We start from the raw sequence: 15845 nt of genomic DNA on the forward strand, positions 1-15845 counted from the left end.
AATATTTTTCTACTTAGACAGAAAAAGAATACTCCAGAATAAGGCCCATCCCCACCTTAAATCATAATCACCACGCCCCCCACACACCCAAAGGAGCACCTTAGGTTGTTTTCTGGAAGTCATAGGCAGCTTGGTTTATATAACTATGCTACTTCTGCATTTTTGAGTGGTAGAAATATGCATGTCTACCATTTTGAAGTCTTTGCAAGTCTCTGTGGCAATTAGTTTAGAATACCCTGGAAGGAATTATTTGAATAACGTCACCTATCTCCTGCTAGTATGTAGCTGTCATTTTAAGAGACTGTTCCCATAAAGTGCTATGAGAAGGAACATGGCTTTTGCTAAGGGTTCGGTGTGGGAGTCAGGGAAACACTATTTAGTTTCAGACAGAGCTCTCTTTTATTCAAGTATTTTGTGGTTGTCTACCCATGCAGCCAAGTCTTATTTCTTTAAAGACCTCTTGGTTTCAGATTCTTGTATTACCATCATGTCTGTATCGAAGTTCAATTAAGTTTTTCATAGTGGAACCCTTGGTTCGGTTCATAGGTACCAATCAGGAGAATCCTTTGCTGAGCACCATGTACTCATCTTTCTTTCCTTTTTCTTTATTTTTTTAATATTAATTGAGTATAGTGTCAGGCATTGGGTGGCTTAATATTTTCTGAGCTGATCCTTCGGAAGCTCCCTTTCATCAGTTTCCCAAAGTATATAACATGGAGGGCCTGGGGGAAAGTGAAGGTTTTCTCCAGATAAGGGGAGCTTATCGTAAGGGAGGAACATTCTGGAATGTTTAGAGATACAGATAAGTGTATTCAAAATAATCTCAGAGGCCTTGTTTGAAAAATTAAAAATGCTGTCCATTCATTCTGATTTCCTTGAGCACTCAGAGTGGCTGAGTGAAGTACTGGGCCCAGACAAAGGACAGGTTGCTGCTTCTATAGCTGCCTACTATAACAATTCACTTATCTGTTTATTCATTCAACAAATACTCGTTGTTCACCTACTATGTGCCAGCCCCTGGGAATATAGCAGTGAACAAAGATGGTCTGAGTGGTAAGGCTTTCCTGGCTGCAGTTCTCAGTGTTTCTTTGCTCAGGAGTCCTGTGGGTATTCATTGTCCTTGCCACCCACAGAGCCGTGTTTATGTAGATTTTTGTTTGTTTGTTTTTTGCTCTAAGAAACATAAGTGACTTTATTTAATCAGTGCCTACAAAGGTTCTTTTCTCTTCAGGTTTTCGCAGGGACTTTTAGAGACTTTACCACTTAGAAACAGGTTAAAATATAAATGAAAGATAACCCTTCTAGTATTTTTATTTTTCTTATGAGGCAGTAACTTAACCTCTGAGTAGACAAAATAAAATGCTCACGTGACTGCCCATTGGAGCCCATCTGTCCTTTCCCACCCCACATGACAGCTCGGGGGCCATTCAGTGTTGATAGAGCTCTGTGAATCCTGACAGTTCACGGTGGTACCCATCCTGCTACGCGTCCACCTGCCTCACCTGGCAGGGCACGGACGCCAGCTTCCTAACACCGTCTGCCTTTCACTTTGTTCGATGATTATCCTTGTAACTTTATAAATTGACTCTACTGATTTTTAAATTTTTTGCTCTAAACAGTATCTATTTACTAGCTTATTTTAAAGATGAGTATTTACACTATTACCTACACTCTTTATCCCCTAATTTTGTTATATTATTTTATAGTGAATTTTATAATTTTCAGTTATTCTGCTTTTGATGAACTTTATAGCAAAAGTATTAGGAAATTCAATGCTTACACTTTCCCCCCTCCTTTTAAAAATGTTATAGTTTTACTGTTGTCAGATTTATGTTATTTATTGCATTTCTCCACTGTCACTATAATTGACTTCTAAGTTTTACGTATAAATTGGTCCTGAAAATTTAAGCCACACCCAACCCAATAGCAGTTATAATTGTGTGAGTGTTACTGTTGGACCGAGAAGTATGGTAGAGTGATTAAATCTCTAGAAAAGAGTGCTGGGTTGTTAAACCCCCATATAAATGTTAATTCTCTTTGTGTGTGTGTCTCTCTCTGTATGTCTATCATTTTCCTTTTTGCACATTTTCATGTGCAGTTGCCACTATATCTCAGAAAGTTGTTCTTTTTGACTCTGAAAGCTTTTCTGGCTCTGGAAATGTTGTTTGTTGTTTCTTGAAATTTTATTAAAATATTTATTGGTGGTGTTTATTTTTTTATACTCAACTGGCTTTTTTTAAAAATGCACTGAAAATGTTTATTAGTTTGAAAAATCAAAGTAAAGCCATTTCAGAAGAAAACAGTGTTACATAATATGATTAGAGGACACATTTTCTGACATTGTATTTAAAAAAAAAATATATTTTATTGATTTTTTACAGAGAGGAAGGGAGAGGGATAGAGAGTCAGAAACATCGATCAGCCGCCTCCTGCACACCCCCTACTAGGGATGTGCCCGAAACCAAGGTATATGCCCTTGACCAGAATTGAACCTGGGACCCACCGGAATCGAACCTGGGACCCTTCAGTCCGCAGGCCGACGCTCTATCCACTGAGCCAAATCAGTTAGTAGGGCTGACTTGTATTTTTAGAACCTCTATGCAGTCTCCACTTTCGGTCCTTGGTTATCTGGGTTCTTTCTAGCGAGTTCTTTGTTGATGATTCAGGAAGTTTTTCTGTATTTTAGTTGTAATTCCATTTTGTTCCTGGGAGCGTATCTATGCAACATCCACATACTCCACCACCATCCCCCCCCCCCCCAAAAAAAAAAAAAAAAACACAAAAAACAAACAACCTATACTTAATTTGCTTTTTAAATCTGAACACCCATGTCTTCAACTCAAGGAGATTTTTTTTTTCCCTTTTTTTGCTTGAATTATTTTCTTTTTCTCACTTTTGCCTCTGACTCCGGAAATTCTATCAATATATTGTATCTTATGCTTCATATCTCTAACTTTTCTTCCATTTGTTTTAAAGATCTCCTTTACATTTTTCTTCTACATTCAAGGAGATGTCTTCAACATTATTTTCCTGCTCACTTAGCCAGACAGCCATGCATATTGACTCATTTTCATGCATTCCTGGTCTCTTTCATCTCACTCACTCATTTACTTAGTTCATTTATGAAGTAATTTATAGAATGTCTGGTATGTACTAAGCACTGTGTTAGGCATTAGAAATGTATTGGTAGTACTGAAAGTGAAATGATTTGTGCCCTCATGAAATTTATAGAGACTGTTCTCTTACTCTTGCTCATTCAAATTTTTTTAAAAATTTCAGCACTTATATTTAAAATTTTTCTTTTTTAAGTGTTCTATTGTAATAGCATCCTGAATACAGTATTTTCTCTGATATCTCTGAGAATACTTTTTAAAAATAAAAAACACACCACCCTCTTCCATTGAATTATCTGTTTCCCCATGACCAGTTGTTCTTTGTTTCTGTTGTTTCTTTTCATTCATAAGTTCTCAAGTATTTTTGTGAAGGAAGGACCAGATTTGAGTTGGCAGCAGGAAATATCAAAGGCAGTCTCTTTATTCGGTCCTGAAAGTGTCTGGACCTGGAACACAGAGGAAGCAGGCAAATTGCAGACCTGACTAAAATTGTCAAAGCACAGGGGGTTTCCTCAGCCAGCTTTAGTGTATCTCACTGGGTTGGCATAGGACGTGAATTGTCACAGCACCGGGGGTTTCCTCAGCCAGTAGAGAGCTTTAGTGTATCTCACTGGGTTGGCATAGGACGTGGGGGGCAGGGGTAGGACCTGTGATGTACTTGGCCCATTCTGTCTCAAAAGCTATTGCTCTGCTTTTCTTTCAGGATACAAACTCCATCTAAGGTCCTTCCCCAGATGAATCACCTACCCTCTGTTCTATTACATATATTGCTTTGAAGTATCTCATATAACCATCTCATATGACATTGGGAATTTGGGGAATCTCACTGGTATAAAGTTGAAGTCATGTTGGTTTTAATTCCCAAATACACTACAGTATTGAAATAATAAGAGACTTAAAGGGAGAAACTTTAGCAATAGCTAAAGAAAAATCTGAAAATGTGAAGCTGAGAAATCTATCACAGTAGCTTCCTTTAGTTTAAGTCATGACTGCTTTAGTGGCTTTAAGAAGCTTTGTGCTTTTTGCTCTATAGTTTTCTGCGGTTACGCTGACTAGCAACCTGCAAGTGCAGTAGAAAAGCTGTGAAGACACTCCTCCTGTATTAAAACAGTGGATTAGTGATGAAAGGCTACACCCTGGATCAGATTTTATGTTTTAATTAAAAAGGTATCTATTGGAAACAAAGCCCTCTACTACCTCATCTGGAAGGAGGAGGAAGCGTGAGAGCCCCAGGGGTAAAGGCTACTCTGCCAGTGGAGATTTAACTGTGAGCCGAGGTTAATTTTGCTGGTGCTTAGGCTAGAAAGTTCCATAGCATTTGAGTGGTCTACCCATGACCCAGCTCTTCTTTAAAGTCCTATTTGTTTAGGGGGTTTTGTTGGTGTTTTTGTGAATGTCACCGATTCAGGAACACACATAGAAAGAATGCAATTGCCCAGCTGGTGTGCTCAGTGGTTGAGCATTGACCTGTGAACCTGGAGGTCAGGGTTCGATTCCTAGTCAGGGCACATGCCTCGGTTTCAGGGTTGATCTCCAGTAGGGGGCATGCCGGAGACAGCCAATCAATAATTATCTCTAATCATTGATGTTTCTCTCCCTCCCTCTCCTTTAAATAAATAGAAACATATGCAATCAAAGAAATGTCTGTGCTGTACTTGCTGGTAGAGTATTTCTTGGAGTTTTGCTAAGGGTTAGCACCTCTGTGGGCATCATAGGGACCAGAGAGAGGCTGGCTAGCCCAGCTCTTCTGAATGGTATTCCTGATCAATTGGTCAGATGATGTCCCCAAAGCCTACTCACTGTGGTGCTTTGTATTTCTCGATAAAGGTCCTTGAGGTGCCCCTAAATCTCCCCCTAATCTCATACCATCTGCTTTCTGTCTTTCAGGATTTGTGCAGACTTTCTGATATGCTGTTAACACACTTTCTTGGTGTGTTTTTTTAACACCATTAGGGCTTTTTATTCATGTCCATATCTTTCTTTCTTGTCATTTCAGTAGGATCTTGTAAAGGATGTCATGTGGACATAAATTCTCAGTCTGCCATTCTTACCTCCCTCGAGCATTCTTTCTTTATTCCTTTGGATAGTGCAGTTGATGTGATAAGGAAAGGGGACGTTTGACGTAGTTACTAGTAAGCAAAAATTCTTTATCTTTTTTGTGCCATTTCTCAGCCCCTTTCTCTTTACAGTTCCTGTGGCCAGCACAGTACCAAGTGATAGAGGGAAATAAAACTGGCGTTTTTATAGATTTTTCTATTTCCCAGTAGTGATGCTCCTTGACAGGGATTTGCTCCAGTTCATACTGAGTGAATTTTAAAAAGAGTAATAAAAATTAGAGTAACATTTTTAAAAGCTTAGAAAATAGGGTAGAACTACCCATTATTTATTCATGCTAATATAATAGCTGTTATTTGGAGGGTATTCCTTTTGAAGACTGGTTATTTTTTACGAATTTAGGAATGAGAACACTAACCACTTGGCATACTGTTGAGGTGAAGTCTAAGGCAAGCTATTCTTGGATGTTCAGATTCTGTGGATTTTTTTCTACGGTAGGCTTTGGAGGTGAGCAGACCTGAGGTAAAACCTCAGCTCTACTCCTAAATAGCTGTGTAATCTTGGGCCTTTGTTTTTTCTTGTGTAAGAAATAACAATCTCAAGCTGTTGTGGAGATTAAAATGTGCATGCATCTTAAATGTTTAGCTTTAGTCACTAAGACAAATCAATCAAGTACTGAAATCAGCCTGGTCACCTTTGACCTATTTCAGATCCAGTGGTCACTTCTGTCCTTTCTCTTTGTCCTCTCCTCAACATCTTTAGTTACTTCTTTTTGCTCAAACCTTTTCCTTTTGTGAGAATTTTTCTTGAATATTTTTATATTCCAGTCTCTTCTTTTTTTTCTCACTACCCCCTGGCCAAATTTGTCCACTGATAATACTGCTCCCTCATATAATGTTCTAAGTATTAGCTTAAATAAGATATAGGAAATGTCCAAAGGTTAATTAAAAAACAAAACAAAAATGCCCCATTGGATTATGGCTTAGTTTTTGTAGTAGTAGTTCATTTTTATTGTTTCATAGCAGGCACTTTGGTTTGGATTTATCTCTTTTCTCACTTTTAAAATTGTCATGATGGCTAAATTACATCCATTTTTCCACTAAATATTGAATGTATACTATGTTAACACAGTAATGATTGGTAAGTACTTGCATAAAGGTAGAAGTAATAGATTTTCATGAGTAATTTCTAATGTTTCAAGAAGTTTAACACACATTTACCACTGAATAGGCACATAATTTATCCCTCATTAAAAGCCACATATTGAATATTTTTCAAACCAAGAGGTATGTAGCAAGCAACCTACATGGATATACTTACTGTAGTTAGTGATCTCTACCTCTCTACTATACTGTCTGTATATCTGAAAAGGCAGAGCGCTACTCAAGTGTCTTAGGAAGTGCTCTTCTGTGCCCCCACCTTAAAGTCTTACTGAAATCATTCTCCGTGGAACGTAGAGAACAACCCTTTTCGTTGTGAGGCCTTTCCAAATTTTTGTGTTATCAGTAAAAATGTGTTTACAACAAGTGGAACTTGGAGGGATTTAGGGACTATTTGGACCTTGGAGGTCAATATGTATGCAAGTATGCAGAGATGTCTAATAGCATGACTGTCGTAAAGGGTAGAGGAAACTTGGGACTGCCTCCCATCAGGTTTACAGTGTGGATTTTACGTGGAGCCGTAAGGCTTTCTGATACATCTGCTTACATATCAACTGTGATTCAGCAGGCTGTTGCCTTAATGTGAGCTTCCATTGTGTTAAAATTGTGATTTTTACATATCAGTTCAGTAGCAAGGGCAGCTATACTACAGTTCTTGTCATCCCTCCTCCTTTCAAAAAAAAAAATAATCTTGACTTTGATTGCAAAGTCACCTTTTTCCCCCCCTTTTTTAAGTGAAGAAACAACTATGTAAAGCATTTATTCTTGTCACCACTTTCTCAAAAACCTCCCTCTGAAACGGTTTCTTCTTGTGTCACCTACTGCAGCCTGTGGCAGTGGAGAGAGATCTGACCATTGAGTGAGAGTTGACATAAAGGAAAGTGGAGAATAAGAAATAACAAAACCCTTGTCCTTTTTAACTTGGCTCATTTGTTGCCTAAATTCGAGCGATGAATCACTGAGTGAAAAATATTATGGCTTCTAAATCTTATGAAAAATGTTGACTAGCAGAAAACGTATTTTTTTAAACTTAATTTTATATGTGGAGACTCATGTCTAGTGTTTTCACCTGCAGAGGTTCTATACTTTGTTTATGCAGTGAAAGTCTAAAGTAGCTGCTACATTCTAGACCTTAGCCACACTGACATTGGTCTTGGTCCAATTGCTAATGGATTCTGGGGAACAAAAACACGGCTTGCTATGTTCCTGTGGTGCCAGCTGGCTGGTCGTGGTCCATAAACTATAATGGGGCAGGTGGTGGAATTCTTCTTACTGGGCCCCTTTTTCCTTTTTGACCCATATGAGAAACTTATCTTGAGTTTCTACCCCAAGAAGCAACCTGTGCCAAAACAATTTTCTTCTGATTTATCTAGAATGATTGGGCTTGGTATAAGAACATGGAGTTATTCTTCCAGTTGATAGTGGCTCAGAATTTCTCAGAGTAGAATGGCAGCCTTCCAGAATCCAGAGCATTATTTTGAGCTCCTTCCTCTAAACAAAGCTTTTGCATGAACTATTGAGTATGTGAACATGGCTCTCTGGGGCTACCCCGCCCCCATTTTGGTCTTTGCAGACCTCTCTGATACGTCTGATTCTACTTTCACTGTCAGAGCAGATCATTCCAGATGCCATTATATAATTTTCTGCCTTGGGGTGTGTGTTTGTGTGGGTGGGTAGTTTTGTTTTGTTTTTAAGTGGTGTTTAATGTCAGGCTAATAATAAAATGGATACGTAGGCCTAGTTTTGTCATCATGGCCACGAGTTTGCTTGTTTGTCCTTTATTCCCCTGGGAGGCGGAGAACTCCCCCTCCCAAGTGGTGCCTACAGCTTGGAGGGGGCTCTTGTCATCACAGCTGCCTAGAAAATGCAGCATGGAACTTGCAGGTCTATTCTGAAGAGACAAAGATGAGGCATGTTCCCTCTGGTTGCTCCCACAATCGATTTCTTGTCTTCCTGCTACCTAAACACTGGTAGAACCAATAGGTATGAATTTGCTGATCCTGAACCAGTTCCAAAGTTTGGTTTATTCCCTACCTACAATTCTTAGGTTCTTGGTCTTTGGGGGAATGCCAGGTTCTTTGACACATTTATGGTTCTGGGGGCCTTAAGCTACATTAGGTCAATCTTGGGCCCTTAAATTCTGGAAAAGAAGAACGTGTTAGTTGAACTCTTCTGTGTGGGCAGTTTTTCACAAAACTATGTGATAAGACCCACCTAGGGCACTTTAAAAAAATGGTGCCCTGTATTTAAAATGTAGGTATAATGTTCGGTGTTTTAAAGTATTGATTTTCACCCCTGGAGCTTCCGGTTTTATTAGCCTGGCATTGTTGTTTTGTTTGTTTGTTTTTTTAAATATTTTTTATTGATTTTTTACAGAGAGGAAGGGAGGGGGATAGAGAGTTAGAAACATCAGTGAGAGAGAAACATTGATTCAGCTGCCTCCTGCACACTCCCCACCAGGGATGTGCCCACAACCAAGGTACATGCCCTTGACCGGAATCGAACCTGGGACCCTTCAGTCCGCAGGCCGACACTCTATCCACTGAGCCAAACCGGTTAGGGCCTGGCATTGGTGTTTTGAGTAATAATAGAGTGATGGTTATTTCTAGCTCTGCCTCCAACTTATAGGGTGACCTGGCAAGTCATTCACCCTCCTTTCCTAAGGCCCTTATCTGGCCTTTTTGAAGGAGAAAGTAGCATAAACAGTACTGCTAATATTATGTTTCCTTAATGTATCGCTTAGTAATATAAAATTTCTTTCAACCTGCTCTCAGGTTCTATCAGAGGTAACATTAACAGGGGTGTGTTTGGGGATGAAAGGAGTAGCAGTCAAACCAAAAGTTTCCCACTGGTTTTATTTTTATTTATTCATTTATTTTTAACTTTAAACAAATTTTTATTACACAAAGGTCACGTAATTGGATATTTCTCTACTTTGTACACAATTATTCTTACTCTCCACAGAACGGCTGCTTCTTCATTTCTCATCGGGTGATGGCAAGCACTAAAATCCTGATTTTAACAGAATAATAGTAAAAATGCCTCAGTGATTTACGTTGAAAGCAGTACATTGGTACATGGCTTTTGCACTTATCAGGATTGTACAAATGTATTTTTATTCAAAAATACAAAATAAATTATCTGTAGACATGGACAATGACAGCAGTAAACCATTGTATGTTGTCAACTGAAACCAGTAACTGGTGGTTAGAGTGATTTTCTTGAACATCAGCCAGCCTTTTCTTCAGTCACTTCCTTCAACTGACTTCTCTGAAGTTATAGGTGAGGAGATGCCTTGCGCTTCCTCTCGGTCCTCAGTGATGATGGTAAAGCACTCTTCCGGGCTAGAACATGCCGCCTCCCATCCCTCCTCCCATGCCGCCCATCCCACCCATCCCGGGGTCCTTCTCCTCTTTGGGAAGTTCTGTGACACAACTTCTGCTGTTGTTAACAGAGAGGCCACGCCAGCAGCATCCAGTAAAGCGGTTCTTACAACCTAGGGAGAGAGTTTGATAAAATATCACTTTTTACTTAGTAAAAAATTAAAACAGAGGACTTATTAAAAGACTTTAGAAAGTGGTCAACTACTTACCTTAGTTGGATCAATGATTCCTTTTTCCACCATATTCACAAATTCTCCAAGCATGGCGTCATAACCAATTTCTGAGGAACCTTGCAAAATTTTCTCAACTATCAACGATCCCTCAACACCTGCATTCTTAGCAATGGTCATTGCAGGAATTTTTAGTGCTTTCTTAATAATTTCTATACCAATTTTTTGATCTTCATTAGTTGGAGTTAATGAGTCCAAGGCTGGAATGCACCGAAGCAGGGCACAGCCCCCTCCCAGAACAATGCCTTCCTCCACAGCAGCTCGGGTAGCATTGAGGGCATCTGTGACTCTGTCTTTCTTTTCATTCACTTCAACATCACTTGTCCCACCAACCTTCAGCACAACTACCCCATCTGAGAGTTTGGCCAGGCGTTCATTTAGTTTTTCCTTTTCATATTCACTAGTTGTGGTATCTAACTGTTAGCTCAATGATTTCTTGAATACGTTTTTCAATCGGAGCCTTGTCACCTTTTCCCTTCAAGAGCATGGCATCATCTTTGGTCACAATGACCTCTCCAACTTTTCCTAAGTCATGAGGCTGAACGTCTTCTAGGTTGAAAGCCAATCCTTCTCCAAACACAGCACCACCAGTAGCAATAGCCATGTCTTTAAGCTGGTTCTTCCTATTGTCCCCAAAACCTGGAGCTTTGACTGCTACAACCTGAAGACCAACTTTTAGCCTATTCAAAACCAGTGTACTGAGAGCTTCTCCCTCAACATCTTCAGCAATTATGACCAGGGGCTTGCGGTGAGCATTGGCAATTTCAAGAGCAGGTACGATGGACTGAACACTAGAAATTTTCTTTTCACTCAACAGAACGTATGCATCTTGGAATTCACATTTCTGACCTTTTGCTATATTAATAAAGTATGGAGAAATATAACCTTGATCAAACTTCATGCCTTCAATAATTTCTAATTCATCATTTAGTGTTTTTCTATCCTTTACAGTAATGACACCTTTCCTTCCAACCTTTTTCATTGTGTCAGAAATTATGTTGCCAATTTCTTTGTCTCCATTTGCAGAAATTGTAGCAACCTGAGCTATTTCCTCAGGGGTTATCACAGGTTTAGACTGCTTCTTTTTTTACATATATATATATTATTGATTTTTTACAGAGAGGAAGAGTGAGGGGGATAGAGAGTTAGAAACATTGATGAGAGAGAAACATCAGTCAGCTGCCTCCTGCACACCTCCTACTGGGGATGTGCCCGCAACCAAGGTACATGCCCTTGGCCAGAATCAAACCTGGGACCCTTCAGTCCGCAGGCCGACGCTCTATCCACTGAGCCAAACCGGTTAGGGCTAGACTGCTTCTTAAGTTCAGAAATTATAGCATCGACAGCTAACATCTCACCTCTCCTGATTTCCACTGGATTAGCACCTTTGCTGATCTTCTCAAACCCTTCCTTGGCAATGGAGCGTGCCAACACAGTAGCCATAGTGGTGCCATCCCCAGCCTTTTTATTTGTATTATTGGCAACATCCTGAACAAGTTTAGCGCCAATATTTTTATATTTATCTTTTCAGTCGATGGACTTTGCAACGGTCACACCATCTTTTGTTACTTTGGGACTTCCCCAGCTCTGTTCAATAATCACTGTTCTTCCCTTTGGCCCCATAGTAACGGCTACAGCATCGGCTAAAAGGTCTACACCTTGAAGCATTAAGGCTCGAGCCTCTGCACCGAATTTTACATCTTTGGCATAAGCCCGAGTGAGATGAGGAGCCAATGCCCTGGACACGGGCCTCATCTGGCGAAGGACTGTGTGTAATGGAAGCATTTCTGCGGGGCAGCGGCTGGGCGTATGGGCGGCGAGGCAGGCTGTCGGCGGCGAGTGAGGGCCCCACTGGTTTTAAACTGTAGCTATAGGTTTTTCCTTTTGTGTAACCCTTCCTCCTCAAACTCTTGATCCTAAACATTAGGTTTACTTGGATGTCTGTAGATTTTCAAAGTCAGATTTTACCCAAACAGTAGTGATAGCTACCAGTTGACTCATTGCCATTAGCCCCTGACATGACCTTGAGTTAAATTGTTTACCTGAGAGAACAATGGACAACATTGGAGAGAGCTTTGAATTTAGACATCTAATATTCATTTTACCTCTAATTATCAAGTTTATAGATTTTGTCTGTTGGGTAACTGTTGTCTTATTGTTTTAAAATGCCCTCCTTAAAAGGAACTCTGGGCAGTAAAAGGTTTTAATGTCTTTTGTTGTTGGGGTTGGTGCTGGTAACTAAACAAAACTGTCTTTTAAATACTCTTGGGGACCAAAGAAATTCAAGTATAATTTATTCATTTGTTAGACTCAATAAATGCCAGTTGTGGGGGGAGATTAAAGACTCAAGCTAATAGTTAAATATCTAAGAAGCCCTAGAGTTTATTGTGTTTTGATAGTTTATTGTGTGTACACGGATGCATCTGAAATTAATAATGTGTATTTTGATGCCTGGAGCCTAATCCAAACTAATATCCTCAAGTGATTTGTTGTTTTATGTTGATGCCCTTTTAAATATAACACCATTTATGACCCTGTTGGTTATTTTGTTGTTGTTGCTTTTTCCCCCACATCTCTGTTTATAATGGGGGCTTACATTCCGCTCGCGTATATGAGTATAACAAATTAACCTGTGCCATCATGTTAAATATTTTGAATATCACCCCTGATTATAATGCACAGGGATTTGAGTTATGTCACCTGCTCTTCAGGACTTGTTTTCAGGGAGAGGTGCCAATCTTGTCCTTATAGTGAGTTGACAGAGAAGGAGCGTCAATAAGAAGTATTTCTATTTTGGTTTGCATTGTTTGAACTGGAACTGTTTTCTGCACATTGCCCTGCATTAATGACCTTTGCCTGTTGAGAAGATGTGGGTGAGAATCATTGCCTGTAAGGGATTCTCTGTACCTGAGCATCTACTTGGTGGCATTTGCTTTTCCAACTAGTGCACTGACTTAGACCTTAAAAAGTAGGTAGAAGTCCCTGGTGGCTGTATTTTTCCCATTCAGAAACTCAGGAAAATTGGAGTGTATTGGTAGGTTACAGCCTGGCATGCTTGGGCCAGTTCCATGTTTTTCACCATGCTTTATCTTTAGAGCATTTGTTGAAGACTTTTGTTTTCCCCATTGATAGATTACGTTCGGCAATAAGACACTACTCATTGTGAATTAGAAGATAGTTCATTAGGGTTTTAGCACTCACCTTCACCTCCTCCCCCTTATTCAGCCCTCGCCATAGTTTACCTTCAATTTTAATAGCTGAGTAGTTTGTTGTTGTTTTTTTCGGAAAATGTACAGTACTTCTTTGTTTGGCATCTCCAAAAACCTTATTTGAAGAATGAGTTCAGCTCATTCCTAGAATTTGGCAGGGATAGTGGGACTTTAATCAGACTATGATTGTTCTAAAACTTTTCTAGATTAAACTTGCTACCCCCGCTTCCCCCCCTCCAGCCCAATTTAAAACAAAACAGAAAACCAAGGAAAATCTGATCATGGTGTCAGGACTCCCTTCTCCCTCTTATATCTTTAGGAAGTTATTCACCCTGATTCTGATAATTTCCCATTATGACATAATTTATATGTTTCCCACCCTTTCCCCTTGTAATAACAAAATTGCTGATAGCCATGTAACAGTGTTGTGGTTTTTTTTAAGTCAGGTAATTCATTTCTAAATTGAACCTTGTTTCTTTCTAATCAGCCTTGTAATGTATTACAGACATCATTCTCAGCATTAGCTACAGAAGTGATTTAATGCTGGGTTTTTAATGACTCCTTCATTAATCCTGGTATTCTGGGGTTTAACACTCACTGGCCTTTGACCACTGGAAATGATGAAAACTTCGATTTCATGCATATTGGATAACACTGGACTGTTGCTGGAGCCATGAATTTTGCCTCTGCAGTGGCGTGCATGATTGAGTGCTGTGGAAGGATGGGTGCTCTCCCCAGCCATGCACCGCTGCCGAGGAGGTGAACGCGACGTCTTTATCAGTACAGGGTGACCTCCTAGGATAGCTGGATATGAAGTGGGAATTTGCACTGACAGCTTCGTCCACTGGACAAATCTCTGGACTTGTGAAGTCAAGTTCAACCTTTTCAGCTATTTCCTAAAAGATGCTTTCTTTGAGAACAAGTTCCTTCATGTCTAAACTGTGAACATTTTTTCTTCTTATAGAGTCATGGAATTTTATAGTAGGAAGATACGTTCAAAACTATCTAGTCCACCTCCCTCATTTATAAACAAGGTGGCTTAGTCCAGGAGAAGTAACACAACTAGGCCCGTGTTAATGATAATGGACATCAGCAAGAAGAATGATCACCAACACATACAGTGCTTACTATGTGCCAGGCAGAACCTAAGAATAGCCTAGTTTCTTTCTCACACCGGTGTCGTGAGGTGACATGCATTGCACAGCAAATTCAGTGCTCCAGGCAGCTTCTCTCTACGTCCTGCTGTCGTTGACGGCAGAGATGACAGTGTCAGTTGCCTTCCTTATTCTTAGTGGAAGCATTTTCAATGTTCTTTCGAAGAGAGGGGCTAGCTTATTTACTGTAGAGTCTTGTGGCAGGATAATAATAATATGGAAAAAATGCCAGGTTCTCCCCTCACTCCATCCCCTCAAAAAAAAAAAAATTATTGCTCAGGAGAAAGGAAGTCTTCTACTTTGAGTCTTTGCAAAGGCCCTTGTGTTACAAGTGCTTCCTCGCTTAATTTATTTTGAACATATCAATTAGCCTGACTCAACCATCCTCGGGGCAATATGAAGGTTACGTGGCAGAATCATTTCAAGCAGCCAATTTTTTTTTACACAAACATATAACAATTATTCTGGTGAGTGTGGACCTCCTCCCCCCCGCACTTTTAAAGCTCACCTTAAAGAGAGCCACAAACCTTTTCTGTAAAGGACCTAGGTAGGAAATATTTTCATTTTGAAAGCCATATATGGTCTGTGATGCAAGCATTCAATTCTGCCTTTGCAATGCTAAAGCATGCACAGATAATATGCAAACAACTGGGTGTGGCTGTGCTCCAATAAAACTTTAATTACAAAACAGGCAATGAGTTTGCAGACTTAATGGGACTTACACTGTGGAGATATGAATAAATACTTATAGGACAAATGATAAAACCAGGCAATTGAATGTTTTGAAAATGGATCCTTGTTATTTAAGGGAAGAATTTCTGATGGCAGCGTCATACATAGATTTCAAAAGAGCTATGTCTGAAAATGTCATGATGGAGAAGACAGAACTGCCTCAAAAGGTGGCTCTAATGATGCACATTGTGATGGAGTACACTTGTACAGAGTGTAGCTTGAGAAAAATATTTCTGAAATGTAGTGCTTTAAACAGTGCATCTAGATGAGTAAATGTAATAAATATTTAATGATTTCACAAATATCCAAAATGTTATTTACCCAAGATAAACAAGAAATTTTCTCTACTTATATTTTTATAGGGGATGTGGAATCGTTTTATATGCAAATATATTTTCTTATAATGTTTTCTCTTGACCTCTACCAAAAGCTCCGTTTATGAGGAAATGGCTGACTTTGGAAATTGTTTTCAATATAACATCCGACTCTGCGCTTCCTTCTAATGGAACTGTCTCTATACTGGTCACTGGTGATAGAACAATTCACTTCTTTACGTGCTGCCACAGGTAGCCAGCCATCCATCTATTGATTGTGCTCTTCTGGTTATTTGAGCCAATGAGCATGTTTTTGTTTTTCTAGATGTCTTATTCTTTTACTAGAGGCCCGGTGCACAAAATTTGTGTGTGGGTGGGGGGGTGAGGGGGTGGCAGGGTCCCTCAGCCCGGCCTGCACCCTCTCCAATTCTGGGACCCCTTGGGGGATGACCACCTGCTGGCTTAGGCCCGCTCCCCAGGGGATTGGGCCTAAGA

General features: G+C 39.8%; 2 protein-coding genes across 2 annotated transcripts in view; one reads left to right on the forward strand and one right to left on the reverse strand.

Moving 5' to 3' along the window:
• The window catches only part of SND1 (staphylococcal nuclease and tudor domain containing 1), a 445445-nt gene that overhangs the window by 199859 nt on the left and 229741 nt on the right, over positions 1 to 15845 (forward strand). The window lies entirely within an intron of this gene.
• LOC102255440 (60 kDa heat shock protein, mitochondrial-like) lies at positions 9425 to 11804 on the reverse strand. Its single transcript, XM_014550175.1, is given in 6 exon segments — positions 9425 to 9761; positions 9764 to 9824; positions 9921 to 10361; positions 10363 to 11016; position 11198; positions 11254 to 11804. Coding segments are annotated over 6 exon segments (1719 nt in total). The 5' UTR covers positions 11727 to 11804; the 3' UTR covers positions 9425 to 9672.

The sequence above is a fragment of the Myotis brandtii genome, unplaced genomic scaffold, assembly GCF_000412655.1.
Source record: "Myotis brandtii unplaced genomic scaffold, ASM41265v1 scaffold587, whole genome shotgun sequence".
Lineage (NCBI taxonomy): Eukaryota > Metazoa > Chordata > Mammalia > Chiroptera > Vespertilionidae > Myotis > Myotis brandtii.